At 32.8% G+C, this 15,999-nt stretch overlaps 1 protein-coding gene across 1 annotated transcript; it reads left to right on the top strand.

Annotated features, from left to right (window-relative positions):
* Positions 1 to 4,030: 4,030 nt before the first annotated feature.
* LOC18045049 (protein VACUOLELESS1) lies at positions 4,031 to 13,456 on the top strand. The gene is made up of 15 exons (XM_006437077.2): positions 4,031 to 5,039; positions 5,128 to 5,418; positions 5,963 to 6,102; positions 7,194 to 7,299; positions 7,377 to 7,469; positions 8,320 to 8,409; positions 8,521 to 8,634; positions 9,203 to 9,310; positions 9,451 to 9,524; positions 10,187 to 10,241; positions 11,030 to 11,211; positions 11,989 to 12,118; positions 12,298 to 12,400; positions 12,522 to 12,619; positions 13,034 to 13,456. Exons 1-15 carry the CDS (start codon positions 4,269 to 4,271, stop codon positions 13,196 to 13,198), a joined length of 2,520 nt encoding a protein of 839 aa, XP_006437140.1. The 5' UTR covers positions 4,031 to 4,268; the 3' UTR covers positions 13,199 to 13,456.
* The last annotated feature ends 2,543 nt before the right edge of the window (positions 13,457 to 15,999 follow it).

Here is a 15,999-nt window from a genome sequence, read left to right as displayed (position 1 = left end):
AATGTAGGGGTGGAAGTTGAAAACTTAGATTACAAGGGCCGTGTGAACATTATAAAAATAAAATAAAATTAAGATCGTCGAAGAATGAAATAATACAAATATAGAAATGAGTTAAAAAAGTAAGTCTTTGAATTGATTATTACGTTAGAGAAGAAAATTATGACATGTTATATTTAGAGTGAATTTTAATTGGTTTAGCGATATTTTTAACTTCTATTATAATTTAAGACATATCATGTGTATTAAAAAAAGAAATTGAAATTTTTTTCAGCGAGACATAGGTGGCGTTTGTTTTTTAACTAAATAATTTAAAGTGACTTAACTTATTTAATTAAGTTAATTAAAGGTGTTTGTTTTTATAACTTAATGAGACTTTTTAGATAATTTTGACTTAATAAAATAAGTCAATTTTTTTGGCTTTTTACTTAATGGAAAAATCTAAATTAAGTCAATTACTTACTAATGTAAAAAATATTCCTACTTTATAATTTATTTTTCATGTCTATCCCAAAACTCACCCATAGACATTTACCCTACATAAAAATATCCTTGTTTTTTCTTTCTTATATTTTATACGATAAAATTTGAAATTTATGATATTTTATATATTAAAATTCTAAAATAATTATGTATTCACTTGAATATAATTTTACTTATAAATGTTAAAATATTGTGGTATTTAATATATTATTTATTTGACATTCAAATTTAATAAGGATACAAATGTAAAAATACATACTTTCAACTTTTTAAGTTGAAAAAAACAAACAACGTAATACTTATTTTCCGACATTCAGACGAAAAAATAAATATATTATTCAGATTTAGACATTTAGATATATTCAGAATTCAGACTAATTCATGTCTATTCAAATTTCAAATAAAAAAAACAAACACCACCATAATATGGTCTCCATGATGTTCCGCCCCTGGTTTAATGCGAATTTGATGTAAAAATAACTATTGTTGATTTTTTATCCAAAAGTCGAAAAAGTAAGGTGCTAGTTTTTAATTAATTCAAATGATTCTAGAAAGATTGACAGTTGGAGGGTAAATTAAATCCGAAAGTGTGTTATATGATTACCACAAATTTTAAAACAAAGTTTGCAAACAAACAAGGATAAGAAAGTCCCAAAAGCAAAAGGAAATTATTATTCAATTGAATGATTGTGGTTGCCATAATACTATGACTTCAGTGTAATTATAAGGTTACATTAATTAGGAATTGATCAATTAACTGCCCAAGAGCATAGTCTACGTGGGAAGAATTATCAATAATTATCCCAAAAATTAAGGTCCTCAAATGGGTCCAGAATGTGAGCCAATGATAACGTTTGTTTTTTGGAACGTTTGTTGACATGTCACATGTGATCTAACAGCTGTGTGGCCACAATCTAATTATGGACCATGAAAGGAAATCATGATGCATTAGAAATTATGAATGGAAATTGGTACGATCTCATCTAATTTGGTCGACAAAGTCGTGCTAAAGATGGTAAATGGTGATTATCTACTAGAAATTCTATAATTGGTGGCTGTTTAAATTGATGGAATGAGTAGATATTTTGACACCCCTCAAGATTCTTCTTAGGGTAAGACTATTTAAATCCACAATATTACTTTTGACACCCATGTTTTTTGCCATTTTTTATTACTTTAATAGCTTTAAGTGAAATTACTAAAAAGTCAAAAGGACAAATTGATTAAAATAATATATATACCCAACCTATCACAATACATAAATCTGCTTATTTTCTTTTCATGAATTTTTATTTAAAGTAAGATAGAAAGTTTCATGGTATTAAACTTGCTAATTAATTATGTATTCAAGTATAATCTCTGCGTTTCTGGTAACTAGTTATTGATAATCAGTGTCCCTAATTGTGCATTTGGTGTAAAAATATATATACAAGAGGAAAGACTATCCAAATACAGTCCTTTGCTCTTTCCATGCTTTTAAAGTTACAAAATTTATACACGCATTGATAAAGAATGAATTTTTCTCTTTTTTAGTATTTACATCACATCATTGTTGTTTCTTGTCAAATCTTACTATTGTGCAGCTCGACATGAATAATTTTTCCTTTGTTTTTTTCTCTTCAATCAAATGATGGCAAGCAACTCAAAGTTCTGTTGATTTTTCGGATGATTTGGAAGAGTTTTATGGCCATTTTTACTTTGAACTTTTTGTAAACAGCAATTTGTCTTAATGGCAAGGGAAAAAAGGAATTCTTCATGTGTGAGTTTGAGAAGAAAGAAGAAATATGAATAACAGAGTCAATCGGAATTACATTTAAAATTTAATGGATCTTAAAAGCAAAAATGTAACTTTTAAAATTTCAGGATGGGTGTATTGAGAAATCGGGTGGAGAGAGTATTTTTTGTGGGTTCAAATAACCCCATCCTTCTTCTTAAAGCTCTTGTTCAGTTGAAATTATTTAGATAATCTAATGCAATTTAATTCATTTCTTATTTTGAATGAAAATTCAGTAAAATATAAATTTTTAGTTTGCATTTATATAAATTTTAATTGAAAAACACTATTTTTGGGGGAAAATTATAAGAGTTAAAATTATGAAGATAAAAATTATATAATAAGAAGAAGAAAAATGTTTAAGATAAATTTAATATTTTAGGATTTTTATGTAATTTTAAAAAATATTTTTGGCTGAAATTTTATGAGAAAATGGTTAATTTTAATATATAAATCTGTATTTTATCAATTAAATAAGGATATTCCAAGAAATATCATTCGAATGGGGTGTTATAAGGATTCTTGAGGGGTGTTAGAAGTTCGACTCATGTGGATTTGTTAATTTCTCAAAGTAGGGGACAAGTAGTGTAGTGACTGTCCAAATGGTTGGCCCAAAAAGGATTAGACCAAATGGCTTGGGCTTAAATCGTGGGCAATAACAAGCCCAAATGTATAAGTTAAATTAGGGACTTATAACACCCCTTTTAAACTCAAATCCCACTTTTTATTTTTCTCTCTTTCTTTTTTGAAATAACAAAAAAGGACGTAAAAATTATATTTTTGATTCAATTTCACTTTCATTTAGAATAAATTTTGTAAACATACTTTTTTCACAATAAAATTATTGTTATTAGATAGTTTATTTCTTTATTATTTCATAATTATTTAAATTTCATCAACAAAAATAATTATATCATATATTAGGATTAAAAATAATTAGGATTCATGATTTGTAAAGATATTTTTAGTGTAATTATGTTCATATTTGCCCTTTTATATAATATTAAGTAACAATAAAACTATGATTACAAAAGTGGAATGATATAAGGATATTGAAGAGATGCGTAAAGCATTATTCTTACTATTTACTAACTAGCTAATTGCAGCAAATAATCCATAATCGCCCATGTGAGTAGGATAAATATACATTCACTCGTGGATAAAACCCATAATTCAATAAACGTTTGTATTTTTTTTTTTTTAAAAAAAAAAGACTATGAGTTGGGATAGAAAGCTAATAAAAGTCAACAAATTTTAATTACATATAATACTTAAACTGTGGATACGAAACCCCCACGATACTATATTCGCTCACTAAAAAACTGTTATGTGACTATAAGAATTTTTTTGAGAATTAACATCAGCTTTGTTCATGTGATTAGGAGTTACAAGAAATCTTGCTAAGAACTAATAAAAGATTTTTTTTTCAAATATTAATATAATTTTTATTTATAACAAGGCCTATAAGAAATTTTTGTCATTCTATTTGCACAATGTTCATCATCCTTTTTTGATTGTGTGAAGTAGAAGGGAGAATAAAAAACAACTCCAAAATGCATCAAGGGCATTTTTAAAATTAAGAAGTAGATTATTCTTGAATCAAGTGGTGGGTACTTTAAAAAATTATATATATTTCAGGTTAACAAGCAGATATTTTAATAAATTATTATAATTCTGAAAAACGCTTAGTACGTCATAATACAACAACCGTAAAATTTTAAATTAATATAAAATAAATTTCTAATAATAATAATAATAATAGAGTCTTGACGAAAATAATAAAAATATTAAACGATGTACAGTTCAGTTGGCAGTCGATCAAAAAATATTTTTACTCGATCGGAATTTCGGAGCTTCTTGTAAACGATAACCGAATCATCATCCTCTTCCCGGCAATTTAGAACAGAAACACAAATACAAATTAGAATGCCAGAGTCTAATCCGAAGTAAAAAGTTTTAGCTTTTCGATTTTTATCGAAGGTTAATCCCTAAATTCAGTCCAACACCAATCGCCATGGCCAACGTTTCGGTGGCCGCGGAGTGGCAGCTCGTCTACAACCGGTACTACCGTAAACCCGAGCTCTACCAAATGAGATGGAAACACATCGACTTGAGCCGCAACAAAGTCGCCTGCGCCCCGTTCGGCGGTCCGATCGCCGTCATCCGCGACGACTCCAAGATCGTCCAGCTCTACGCCGAATCCGCCCTCCGCAAGCTCCGCATTTTCAACTCTGCCGGCGTCCTCATCTCCGAAACCGTCTGGAAAAACCCCGGCGGACGCCTGATCGGCATGTCCTGGTCCGAGGACCAAACCCTGATCTGCGTCGTCCAGGACGGCACAGTCTACCGCTACAACATCCACGCGGAGCTCATCGAGCCGAACGCGTCCATGGGGAAAGAGTGCTTCGAGGAGAACGTGGTGGAGTGCGTGTTCTGGGGGAACGGCGTCGTTTGCGTGACGGAGGCGAATAGGTACTTCTGCATGGCGGATTTTGCGACGATGAAGGTTTGCGAGCTGGCGAGGCCGGAGGTCGAGGAGCTGCCGCATTGCGTGGCCGTGATCGAGCCCAAGTACACGATGACTGGCAGTGTGGAGGTGCTGATCGGAACTGATGCTGGGATATTGATGCTGGATGAAGACGGCGTGCAGAAAGTCGATGATACGCTGTCGCAAAAGATGGCCGTTTCCCCCAATGGGAATTTCGTAGCTTGTTTCACTCACGATGGTCGCCTTGTCGTTAACAATACCAACTTCAGCTCCCCTGTTATCGACGAGTCTTGTGAGGTTGTATTCATTTACAACAACTCTTTTCAAATTCTAACATTTTTGTTCATTATCAGAAAACTGGTATCTGAAATTTTGTCTATTTCAGTCAGCACTCCCTCCGGAGCAGATAGCGTGGTGTGGGATGGACAGCGTACTTCTTTATTGGAATGATATGTTGGTGATGGTGGCTCCTCAAGCAGAGCCTGTGCAGTACTTTTATGACGAGCCACTAGTTCTCATCCCAGAGTGTGATGGAGTGAGGATATTGTCCAACTCGAGTATGGAATTTCTGCAACGGGTTCCTGCTTCTACCGAACAAATCTTTGCAATTGGAAGCACGTCACCCGCGGCTTTACTTCATGATGCCTTGGATCATTTTGACAGGAGAAGTGCCAAGGTAGTTTGGTCTTCTTTTCCTGTCCCACTTCATCTTTGTGAAATCATAATTTGCAGTATTCACTGGTATATATGTTCAAATTGCATAATTTTTGCTCATTTTTTCGGTCATTGGGTTTTTATGAACAACCTATTGCTGAACGTATGAAGCTTGTGATATTGCGAGCTAATCAAACTATGATCGTATCTTGTTTATCAATTGGCTGCTGTTGCATATCAAGCATAGTATCTGTTGCTACCGTTAGGAATCTGTTATTAATCTTATTTTTTTTAAAAATAAATATCACCGTAGAGCTTTAAGGTGGTCAGAATTCAATTTCCTTTTCTTTTCATTATTCTTGCTACAGCACTTATTTCAACATGGGGAATCCACATATGCATCTAAAGAAAGGAGACTTCGATTTTGACTGCCGCTACTATGCCTGCCTTAAATTAAAAAGAATCAAACAAAAATATATATCTTATTAGAGCAGTGTGTACTATCTGTAATTTCTCTAAAGGGAGAAAAAAACAATAATAATAATAAATCTGTTGTTGTTTACTAGGCAGATGAAAATTTGAGGTTAATACGTGCGTCCTTGCCCAAGGCTGTTGAAGCATGTATCGATGCTGCTGGTCATGAATTTGATATTTCTCGTCAAAGGACACTGTTGAGAGCCGCAAGCTATGGCCAAGCCTTTTGCAGGTTAGTTTGGCACATTTTCTTGACAATAAAATTAAAAATCTCTAGAAGCTATTTGATGAAAGATTAAGATTTGGATTTTGATTCTTTGCTTTGCCTATGGCATTTGTTCTTTGTTGCTAGCTAGTTCATATTGAAGTCCTTATTCTTTGTTTTTCTTATCAATCAAAAGCAGAAGTCCTTATGCCTTACGATCTTTTGAAATGAGACCAAGCCCTTGCTCTTGCTTGTATCTTTTTATGTGGGCCAACATTGTCAATAAAGCTAACTATATTAGGATTCAACTTTTCTACACTATGAAAGTTTAATATCATTTTGGTGAAGAGGAAACCTTCTATAGTAAAACTCAGAAGCTGGATTCATAACATGACGTTTTCTGTGTCTCAAACTATCTAGAGTGCTTACATGCTTACCACTTTTCTTGCCTATTACATGAATAAGTTTGGATGCATAATTGACCTGTATTCTACTAATGAAACCAATAAATAGCAGCCTAACCCAAAATGACCCCAGATGCACTTGACATTTCTCGTTTTTGCTTAATAATTTGTTTGAAAGCCTTGTTGGCATTCGTTTGGTTTTGTATTTTCTTTTTTGAATTATGTTGGGTTTGGAGAAAGCTTTTCTTCTATCTCTTTATATTCCTCATAATTGGTGACATACAACTAAATTTGGATAACATGCAAATGAAGGATGATCATTGGATATAGCTCTCTTGTGGTCACATTCTGTAGAATTGATTGTATTATAGTGCACGGACATCTTCTTAATGTTTTTTCTCCTCAATATTTCCTTGTAAAAATTGAGGTTGGATTTCAGACACATGGTGTACTATTCTAGCAATATTTTGGCCCTAAAATATATACTTTTCTCTCTACATGTTGTTTGAGTTTTGTGGTACATTGGTGGTACTTTCTAGTTGGTTTATCTTATAGACATGTTACAGGTTTCTGTCTATGGTTTAACCATGTACAGCAGTTTGTTTGATGCCATCTAGATGATTGGCTCATATTATTGATGTTTCAGCAGCAAGATTTATCTTTTCTTCTTTCTGATTTTGGCTCTCGTTAATGATATCCAGTTGGCTTTGACAGCAATTTTCAACGCGATCGTATTCAAGAGATGTGCAAAACTTTGCGGGTTTTGAATGCTGCGCGTGACCCGGAGATTGGCATCCCTCTCAGTATCCAGCAGTATAAGGTCTTCAATTTTTGCCTAGATCAATGCTGATTTACATGCTATTTCTTGAATTTGTATTGATGAAATTGTTGCCTCAGTCACTTACAGCATCAGTGTTGATTGGTCGTTTGATTAATGCCAATTGCCACCTCCTTGCACTGCGTATATCAGAGTACCTTGGGATGAACCAAGTAAGTTTGAGTTTACCAAATAATAAGGATTTGCACTAGGCCAATATATTCATTTCTTGCTTTTATTGTTTTTCACCTTGCTATTTGTGTCCCATCTACAGTCACTTTCTGATGTTTGAAGCTTAGCAATGGCCGAGTTTTCTTAGGCTGGCATCTTTGTTGGTTTCTTCTTTGTTCTAAGCCTGTCTAGTAGATAGTTTATGGTGTATACGCATTCAACTCAATAGTCTGTGGCTATTTACAGGCTAGAAATATAATGTTGACGGAAGTAAGGTGTTCAACATAAAACATCGACAATAAAAAATTAGAGAAACTCTAACAGACACTTTGGTGAATAAATGACTTGTGAAATTTAAAAGCCGAACTCCTGTAGAAGCAGTTACAACTGCTGACCTGTCTAGGATGCTTATTTTAGATGTTGACCAAGAACTCGTAGGGTTGTCATCATCAATAGAAAGTCAGCTAATGATGCTCGAAATTTAGTGTTCTACCTCTTTCAATTTTTTGTGATTTTTTAAATTTAATTTTCTTTTTTTGTTTAACAAAAATAACGTATTTTGTTGAATTGAAAATTGGGATCATTCACTACCCTTGCTTACTTGTCTGTCTTCTGGTTGACGTTCTGATATAATATCTCGTTTAAAAATAAAAAATTTGTGTAGGAAATCACATGTCTTGTTTTTTATCTACATCTCCATTCTCTATATATAAGTAATCAGATCCATTTCTAGACTGCTTTTAATGGGGCCCTGACAAAGTTTGTGCTCACTTTTATTATTTTGATGGTTACCACTTCAAATTTCAGGTAGTAGAAGGCCTGACATTTATCTTATCTTTCTGTATATCTCAGGAGGTGGTGATTATGCACTGGGCTTGTTCCAAGATAACAGCTTCATTAGCAATTCCTGATGTCACTCTCCTGGAAATCTTGCTTGACAAGGTTTTATTTTCTTTTTGATTGATGTTTATGTTAGCCCTCAAATTTACAAGTTATTTGGTCATTTAGTTTCACGGAAATGTGATATCTGAAATCATGGTTCTGGAGTTTCAGCTTAAACTATGCAAAGGCATATCCTATGCAGCAGTTGCTGCTCATGCAGATAAGAGTGGTCGCCGGAAGTTAGCTGCTATGCTTGTTGAACATGAACCTCGATCTTCCAAACAGGTTACCTTTGTCCTTATTCTTTTATAATTTGTGGCTAAAGGTTATTTCTAGTGATGTAAAGTAGACTATCCTAGGTGCAAAGTATGACACGGGACCTTGCAGAGGTTAAACATTTGGGCACAAAAGCACGACAATCGTTATGAAGCAAGGTCCAAGTGAAATACATAATAATTATGATTAAAAAAAGAATAATTGTATGGCATGTGTAGTCAGAAGTGCATTTCGAACTAGTTATATCAAGCAATTTTAGGAAATTTGATAGTTTTAATGGATCAAGAAATAACAAGTGAAAAAGGCAATGTGGAGCCCTGCCATAAGCCTGTCCCAGCGGAATTCATACAGTGCCTGGCCCATGCCAAGCTTCCATATTGCAAACTAGTCTGGCCAAAAGTGTGGCTTGACATGAAGCACAAAGGTCTTCTTAGCTCAGACTGCCGGATTTACAGCTCTAATTTATTTCTCTGCCATCAAGTTTTCTCGTTCATAGCCTAAATTTTCAACCTTCTCAAAACAAAGTTCTTTTCTATGTTACTTATGGTTGTTTTGCTAATTTTGATTCTTCCTTCAGGTTCCTCTCTTGTTAAGCATAGGAGAGGAAGATACCGCTTTGGTGAAGGCAACTGAAAGTGGAGATACTGATCTTGTATATCTTGTTATATTTCACATTTGGCAAAAGGTACTAGTTTTAGTAATAAATCCTTTATCATATAGGAATATTCAGAAACTATTAGACAATATATAGGCTGCATAAACAAGAGCTCAATGTGATCTGTTAATTAAATAATTCATCTTAATCACATTTTTCTGTTATTGCAGAGGCCTGCCCTGGAGTTTTTTGGGATGATACAAACAAGATCGCTAGCATGTGATTTATTTACAGTTTATGCACGGTAAATGCCATTATTAGTTGAATATAATAAATCTATTTTGTTATAATCTTCAATTAAGCTATCGAATTTTCCAGTAAATATCAAAATAATAATTATTAAAGGCTCAAGTATATTTGTGGAATGTTGCGGTCTCCTAGAGCGTAAAGCCAGGGTGCAATGGAAGGCATACACTTAGTTAAAGAAAGGTACATAATTGAGTGTGATAATATTACATCAAAGAAAAAGGATATAAAAGTGTATATACAAAGTTATATTTGACTTGAAAATTTGATGAAAAAATCCAACATTTCAATGATAAGGAAATCGAGCTGGTGATTGCAGAAAAACTGGAAGTTTCTCAGTGGGAATTTTGAAGATGAAAATTTAGCGGTTTTGGACACTTTTCTCATGTCTTTCATCATGTTAGGCTTAATACAAAAAAGGTGACATTGTGCTGCTGATTAAAAGAAATGTTACTTTAAAGAGTTATGCCTTCTGCCTTGGGGGCTGTGTGTGTGTCAAGTAGAGGAGTCTGAGCTTGATGTCTGATTAAGTACATAGGCTGCATCTGACATGATTCCGTGCTTAGAGTACTCATTGAATAACAATGGTCAAAATGAAGCTCAATGATTCAGTTTTTTCACTTCATTTCTCCAATGGTATTCATTATCTCTCCATTTCAGGTGTTATAAGCATGAATTCCTCAAGGATTTCTTCCTATCAACAGGACAGCTTCAGGTAGGTTTAAACTATTAGCATTTCTGTTTTTCCATTTTGTCAGTGTGTTCTTGTGGGAGCAGAAAATCAGACTTTCTCATATGCTTTGTGATCTTGTTATTAGATAGTCTATTTTGTTTCTGTAAGTAATCAAATATTAAGTTTTCTCATATTCTCTGACATTTAATATTTTTACTACTTTGATCTTCAAAATATGGCTGGGTTGTAGATGGGACATAAATGCTGTCGTGTATTTCCTATGCATAAAGACATATCTTGGGTGTTTAGGATTTGGGTTGTGTTACGAGTGTTTGTACAGTGCCTGATATGTGCTCAAAGGAGGTGGTTTACAAAGTGTGTGTAGTATGGTCTCCATTACAAGAGTTCGGAGATGTACTGTATATCAGATAGCCCATGCCCTTTATTTCAACGGTTTTCATTGGAAAAGTGTTATGGCCTTGACTTCTAATGCTTCCCTTAGTAGAGAGTTTTCTATTTTAATGCTTAATATTATATGGCTAATTTTTAGCAGGCCATTAATTTTGTGGATTGTGAAATGTAACAATTATTTCTAAACTTGTATCATAAAGGGATTTCTCTCCTTCTCTCCCTTCATGTGTGCATGTGTGCGCATATGGTGCATGGACATTAAAATTTCGGCAGGTTCTATTTCATAATACTTTATAAAATGTTTTTGCGGTCAACTTGCCTTAGCTTGTCCAAATTTGGATGAATCTTGTGATTTCTTGTTACTGCTCTCCTTTTAATGGTTGAGTTATATTTAATATGAAGTTTATTTGGTTTTGTAGGAGGTGGCTTTTCTTCTCTGGAAAGAATCATGGGAACTCGGAAAAAATCCTATGGCAAGCAATGGATCTGCCCTTCATGGTCCACGCATAAAACGAATTGAGAAGGCGCATAGTCTCTTCTCAGAGACCAAGGAGCACACTTTTGAGTCAAAAGCAGCTGAAGAACATGCAAAATTGTTGAGGTGAGAAATCTTGATTATGGTGCCATCTGTTCATATAAAGTTTCAAAGCGCTCAATGCTTGTTGTTTTAAATGATTTGACGTCCATAGAGGGAGGGGATACTAAAACAAATTGCTGGGATATGTGGTCACCTGTAGATATAAAATAAACTGTTTCCTCTTATGTATCAGTTAACAAATTCTATGTCTTGAACCTTAAATTTTCATGCTCTAATTTTAAGGGTACAAAAGAGTATGCCTTATTTGGAATTCTACGTTTGTGCAGTGTTATTCAAGAAGCAAACAAGAGATGTTATGTTTTTCTATTTCCCTATTGAAATGCTGAATTTACTGTCTTAGGTAATATATCAAATAATGCTCCTACTTGTCAAAGTAACAGCAGAGAGTTGTCTATCTTAAAATTGGTAACATAAATTGTATGTTGCCATGTATAACATTTGAGTAGCCAAGGATACATACTTTTTTATGATGCTTTATCACATTGGATAGTGGTAGACACAAATACAGTTGTGTTACTCTGATAAGAGTATGAGAGGTGGTCACAGTCAAGTAATGAGATGTCATCTATGATGGAGACGTGGAACGGAACATTCTTTCTGTAAGCTCTAACCCCCTGTCAACCTTCAGTCCTCTCCACACACTCGCACATGTATGCACACACATAAAGAGGGAAAAAAGAAAGGTTAAAATGGAGGTGGATTGTTACCTGTTCCCGTACTTGTTCCTTTATAGATCTATACCGTAATAGATACTTACTATCATTGTATCTATTCTGACAGAATCCAACATGAGTTAGAAGTGTCTACCAAACAAGCAATATTTGTTGATTCAAGCATAAGCGACACTATTCGCACATGTATTGTGCTGGGAAATCATAGAGCTGCCATGAAAGTGAAGACAGAATTCAAGGTCTGTTGTGTTTCCTTTGTGCTCCCTCCCTAGTTAGAAGGAGGTCATTCTTGTGCCTCCTTGAAGAGGCATATCTGCATGGGTGATAGAAGATCAACCTTATTTCAGCATGACTGTTTATGGGCTTATAATTCCTAGTGATTAGGTGACTTGATACTTGCATTTTCAACATGTTCCAGGTTTCTGAGAAGAGATGGTATTGGCTTAAAGTTTTTGCTTTGGCTACAAAAAGAGATTGGGATGCCCTGGAGAGGTTCTCAAAGGAGAAGAGACCACCAATTGGTAAATTTTGATATTTCCTGTTTAGTTTCACTGAACAAGAACTTTGAATGGACACTTTGTACTTGGCATCTTTGATAGACATGATAATCTAAGTACCTGTATGTTTTCCGGCATCAAATAGGTTACAGGCCATTTGTCGAAGCATGTGTAGATGCAGATGAGAAAGGTGAAGCACTCAAATATATTCCAAAACTTGTAGATCCTCGAGAAAGAGCTGAGGTAAGCTATACTTGGCCAGTCAGTTTTCTGAATTCAGTTATAGGAAGTTTTTGTTCTTCAGCTTGGAAAGACCCATCATTATTTGGTGCCTGTATGATTACTGATTTCTGTGGAGACAAGCTGAGTAGAATTTGTTGTATGCAAAATATTTGGTTAGAATAATAGCTGTGCACTCCATGATTCTTTTGTTTTGCCTGCCATCCAAATGGTTACTGATTGTGACTGTATACTTATTGGGAACTGGGTACTGGCTATGCACACTTTTTTTTTTCATTTTAAGCATAGTGTTGGTCGATAACATAATTGGTAGTTAAATTCTCTCTCCATCCATGTCATGAGAGCTGGTTTCTCTTGTATCAAGTCAAGGGATTTTGCTATGCATTGATGATCATGCCTGTCTCTTACTTTGAGCAGGCTTATGCCCGGATTGGTATGGCCAAAGAAGCTGCTGATGCTGCTTCACAAGCAAAGGATGGTGAATTGCTTGGTCGATTGAAATTGACATTTGCACAAAATGCTGCAGCTTCATCAATTTTTGATACTCTTCGAGATAGATTGTCCTTCCAAGGTGTTTCTTAGCCCTGTCAATTCAATATATTTTTTTTTCTTTTAAATATTTTTTGTTATATATATAAATATTGTAAGTTATTGTCTGTTGTGTGCATAGATCATGTTGAATGAGTGTAAAGGCAGATAGTGATATTGTAATAGTTTGTGATTATTTTGTAAGTTATCTTGTATGAGAGAGAAAGGTTGAATTTTCATTCCCCTCCAAGGGAATGCATAAAACTTATTATTTTCCTTGTTTTGCTTGGACTATAAAATGATAACAATTAAGGAACAGTTATTTAAATTATATGATTACCTTAAATAGGAGAAAAATGTTTCATTCATAGTTAAGTTTGTGGATGATGAATTCATGCTGCGTTTATTTTTTGGATTGGAGTGGGAATCCTGAAGAGTGAGAATCCTTGGATTAGGAGTGTGGAGTGGGAGTGGGAGTAGGGTGTTTACTTAGACTAAATGAAAGCATGAATTGTCAATCAGAATCCTAATTATTTGTTTACTTTATCTTGGATTGGGAGTAAATTGTTTTAAATTACAATTTTATCCTTATGTACAGAATTATAATTTGTAATTAAAAAATTAATAAAAAATATTTGGAAAATAAAATAAATATTTTATTATATTTCTAAATTAATAATAATTACTAATATTCTTAATTATGTAAATCATATTTTTTTATTAATTTTAATTTAAATTATGTGAATAAAAATGATTAATAATAGCAACACAAATGAAATATTATTATTGATAATATAGTACAAAATTAATATTTTTTTAGAATAAAATATTTATTATTATTAATTAAATAAATAATTAATATTTATTAAAATTAATGTTTAATATTATTAATTTAAATATAATATTTATTTATTTTTATTTTATTAAATATGATATTATTTATTTATTTTATTAAATATTATTTATTTATTTATTTAATTATATGGATAAAATGGGAAGATGGGGGAGTGGATTCCCACTCCCACCTCCCTCCATGGGAGTGGGAATCCCACTTCCCACTCCAAAATTAAGTGGGACTTACGGATTTCCACTCCCACTCTCCCTTTTATTAAGGTAAGTAAACACTGGAGAGGAATCCACACTCCACACTCCCACTCCAGAAAGTAAACACTACCTCAGTAGAGTCGATCTAGATGAAGGGTTTGGTCTCATGATAGTTTGATCCTCGATTGATTTTCAGTTTCTTGGCAACCATAGTTCGGCGCGGGATTAGATTCTTTAGACATTCAAAAAGGCTCTACATTTTCTCAACCCAAATCTCATGTTAAAAAAAGAAAAAAAAAAAGACCTGTGTTTAGGGATGGCAAAAATCCTCACGGGGACGGGTACTCTCGGGGATTTTTCTCATTCGGAGAGGGTATGGAGATAATTTCATACCCAATTTCTTATTCGGGGAGGGGACATGGATGAAGTGGAATTCACATCCCCTACCTATTTTCTCATTTTATTTTTTATTTTTATTTTTATTTTTTAAAATTACTAGTAAATAAATAATAAATTTTGAATTATAACATTATAAATATTGGTAAAAATAACAAATATCAAAATATTTATATTATTAAATTTTTAGGTTTAATTAACTAATTAAAGTCCTAAATTTTTATTTAGGACATTAAAAAAACGGATAAATCCTATTAGCCCAAAAATTTTGTTTTAATTTTAATATTCATTAAATGTTTTAAACTTAAATCTATTTTTATTTATTTTTAGATGTTATAATTGACTACAGCAAATCATAATTTTAATATCTAATTTAATCTAATCTAATCTAATCTAATCTAATATTTGTTCTTGATTTGCTCTGATTTAACTATTGTGCTGTAAAGGAAATAGTCCACATTTATAAAGTGCCCACGCCACCATTGAAAAAGTTAATTTTGAATCTAAATTCAATTTTATTTGTAACAATTTTGTATTAGACTATTGATTTATTCATGATATTTTGTAAAAGAAGTTTGTATCCCTTACATGCTGCGTTACTTACTAATTTAATGTATGTGATTTTTATAATGGATATTAATGTAAGATATATTTCAAATTTTACTTTTATTTAAATTTTTTATTTTAATATGATTAACTCAAAATCAAAAACAAAAAATGTATTAGTTATTCAGGGATTGGGGACCATTGGGGATCCCCTGTTATTATTCGGGGAGGGGATGAGAATTCTCTCAAGTAATTCTGACGGGAACAGGGACATACGTAAAATATCAGGATAGGTACAGAAAGATTGATCCCCTCCCCTCCCCTCTCCATTGCCATCCCTACCTGTGTTTGGTTGGAGGTTTATGAAAAAAAAAAAAAATCCCTACAAAATTTGCTCGAGGAACCTGTGTGGGAAAAGAGATTGTATGAATATTTCTGTAAAAGCAATTGCTAGAAATAGTGCGGTTAATTAAAGAAAAAAAATCACGTACGCTCTCAAGGTTAGGGAAAATAGCGATAAAAATCTGTAAGTTCTTGATAAGGGGCACTAGAAGTTCTTTTTAACTAAAATATATTTGGCTTTATAAATACAAAAAAAATTGACCTCAAAATTTTATAATAAATAAAAATAGGAAAATTATTATTACACTATTTTTATTTTGTCTTATATTCATTCAATCACTACAAAATTTTAACATGTATTTTACACCACATTTCTTTTCATATTTGTATTAACTAGCTATTTTTATATTAACACTATTAAATAATTTTAATAAAATGATAATTTTACCTTCAAATAAATTAAAAGATTATTTTTTCTTATAAAAACTTTTAAAATAAAAAATTATAATAATAAAAATATCCTTAAA

The sequence above is a fragment of the Citrus clementina genome, unplaced genomic scaffold, assembly GCF_000493195.1.
Source record: "Citrus clementina cultivar Clemenules unplaced genomic scaffold, Citrus_clementina_v1.0 scaffold_4, whole genome shotgun sequence".
Classification (NCBI taxonomy): domain Eukaryota; kingdom Viridiplantae; phylum Streptophyta; class Magnoliopsida; order Sapindales; family Rutaceae; genus Citrus; species Citrus x clementina.
This window is presented reverse-complemented; position numbering and strand designations above follow the sequence as displayed.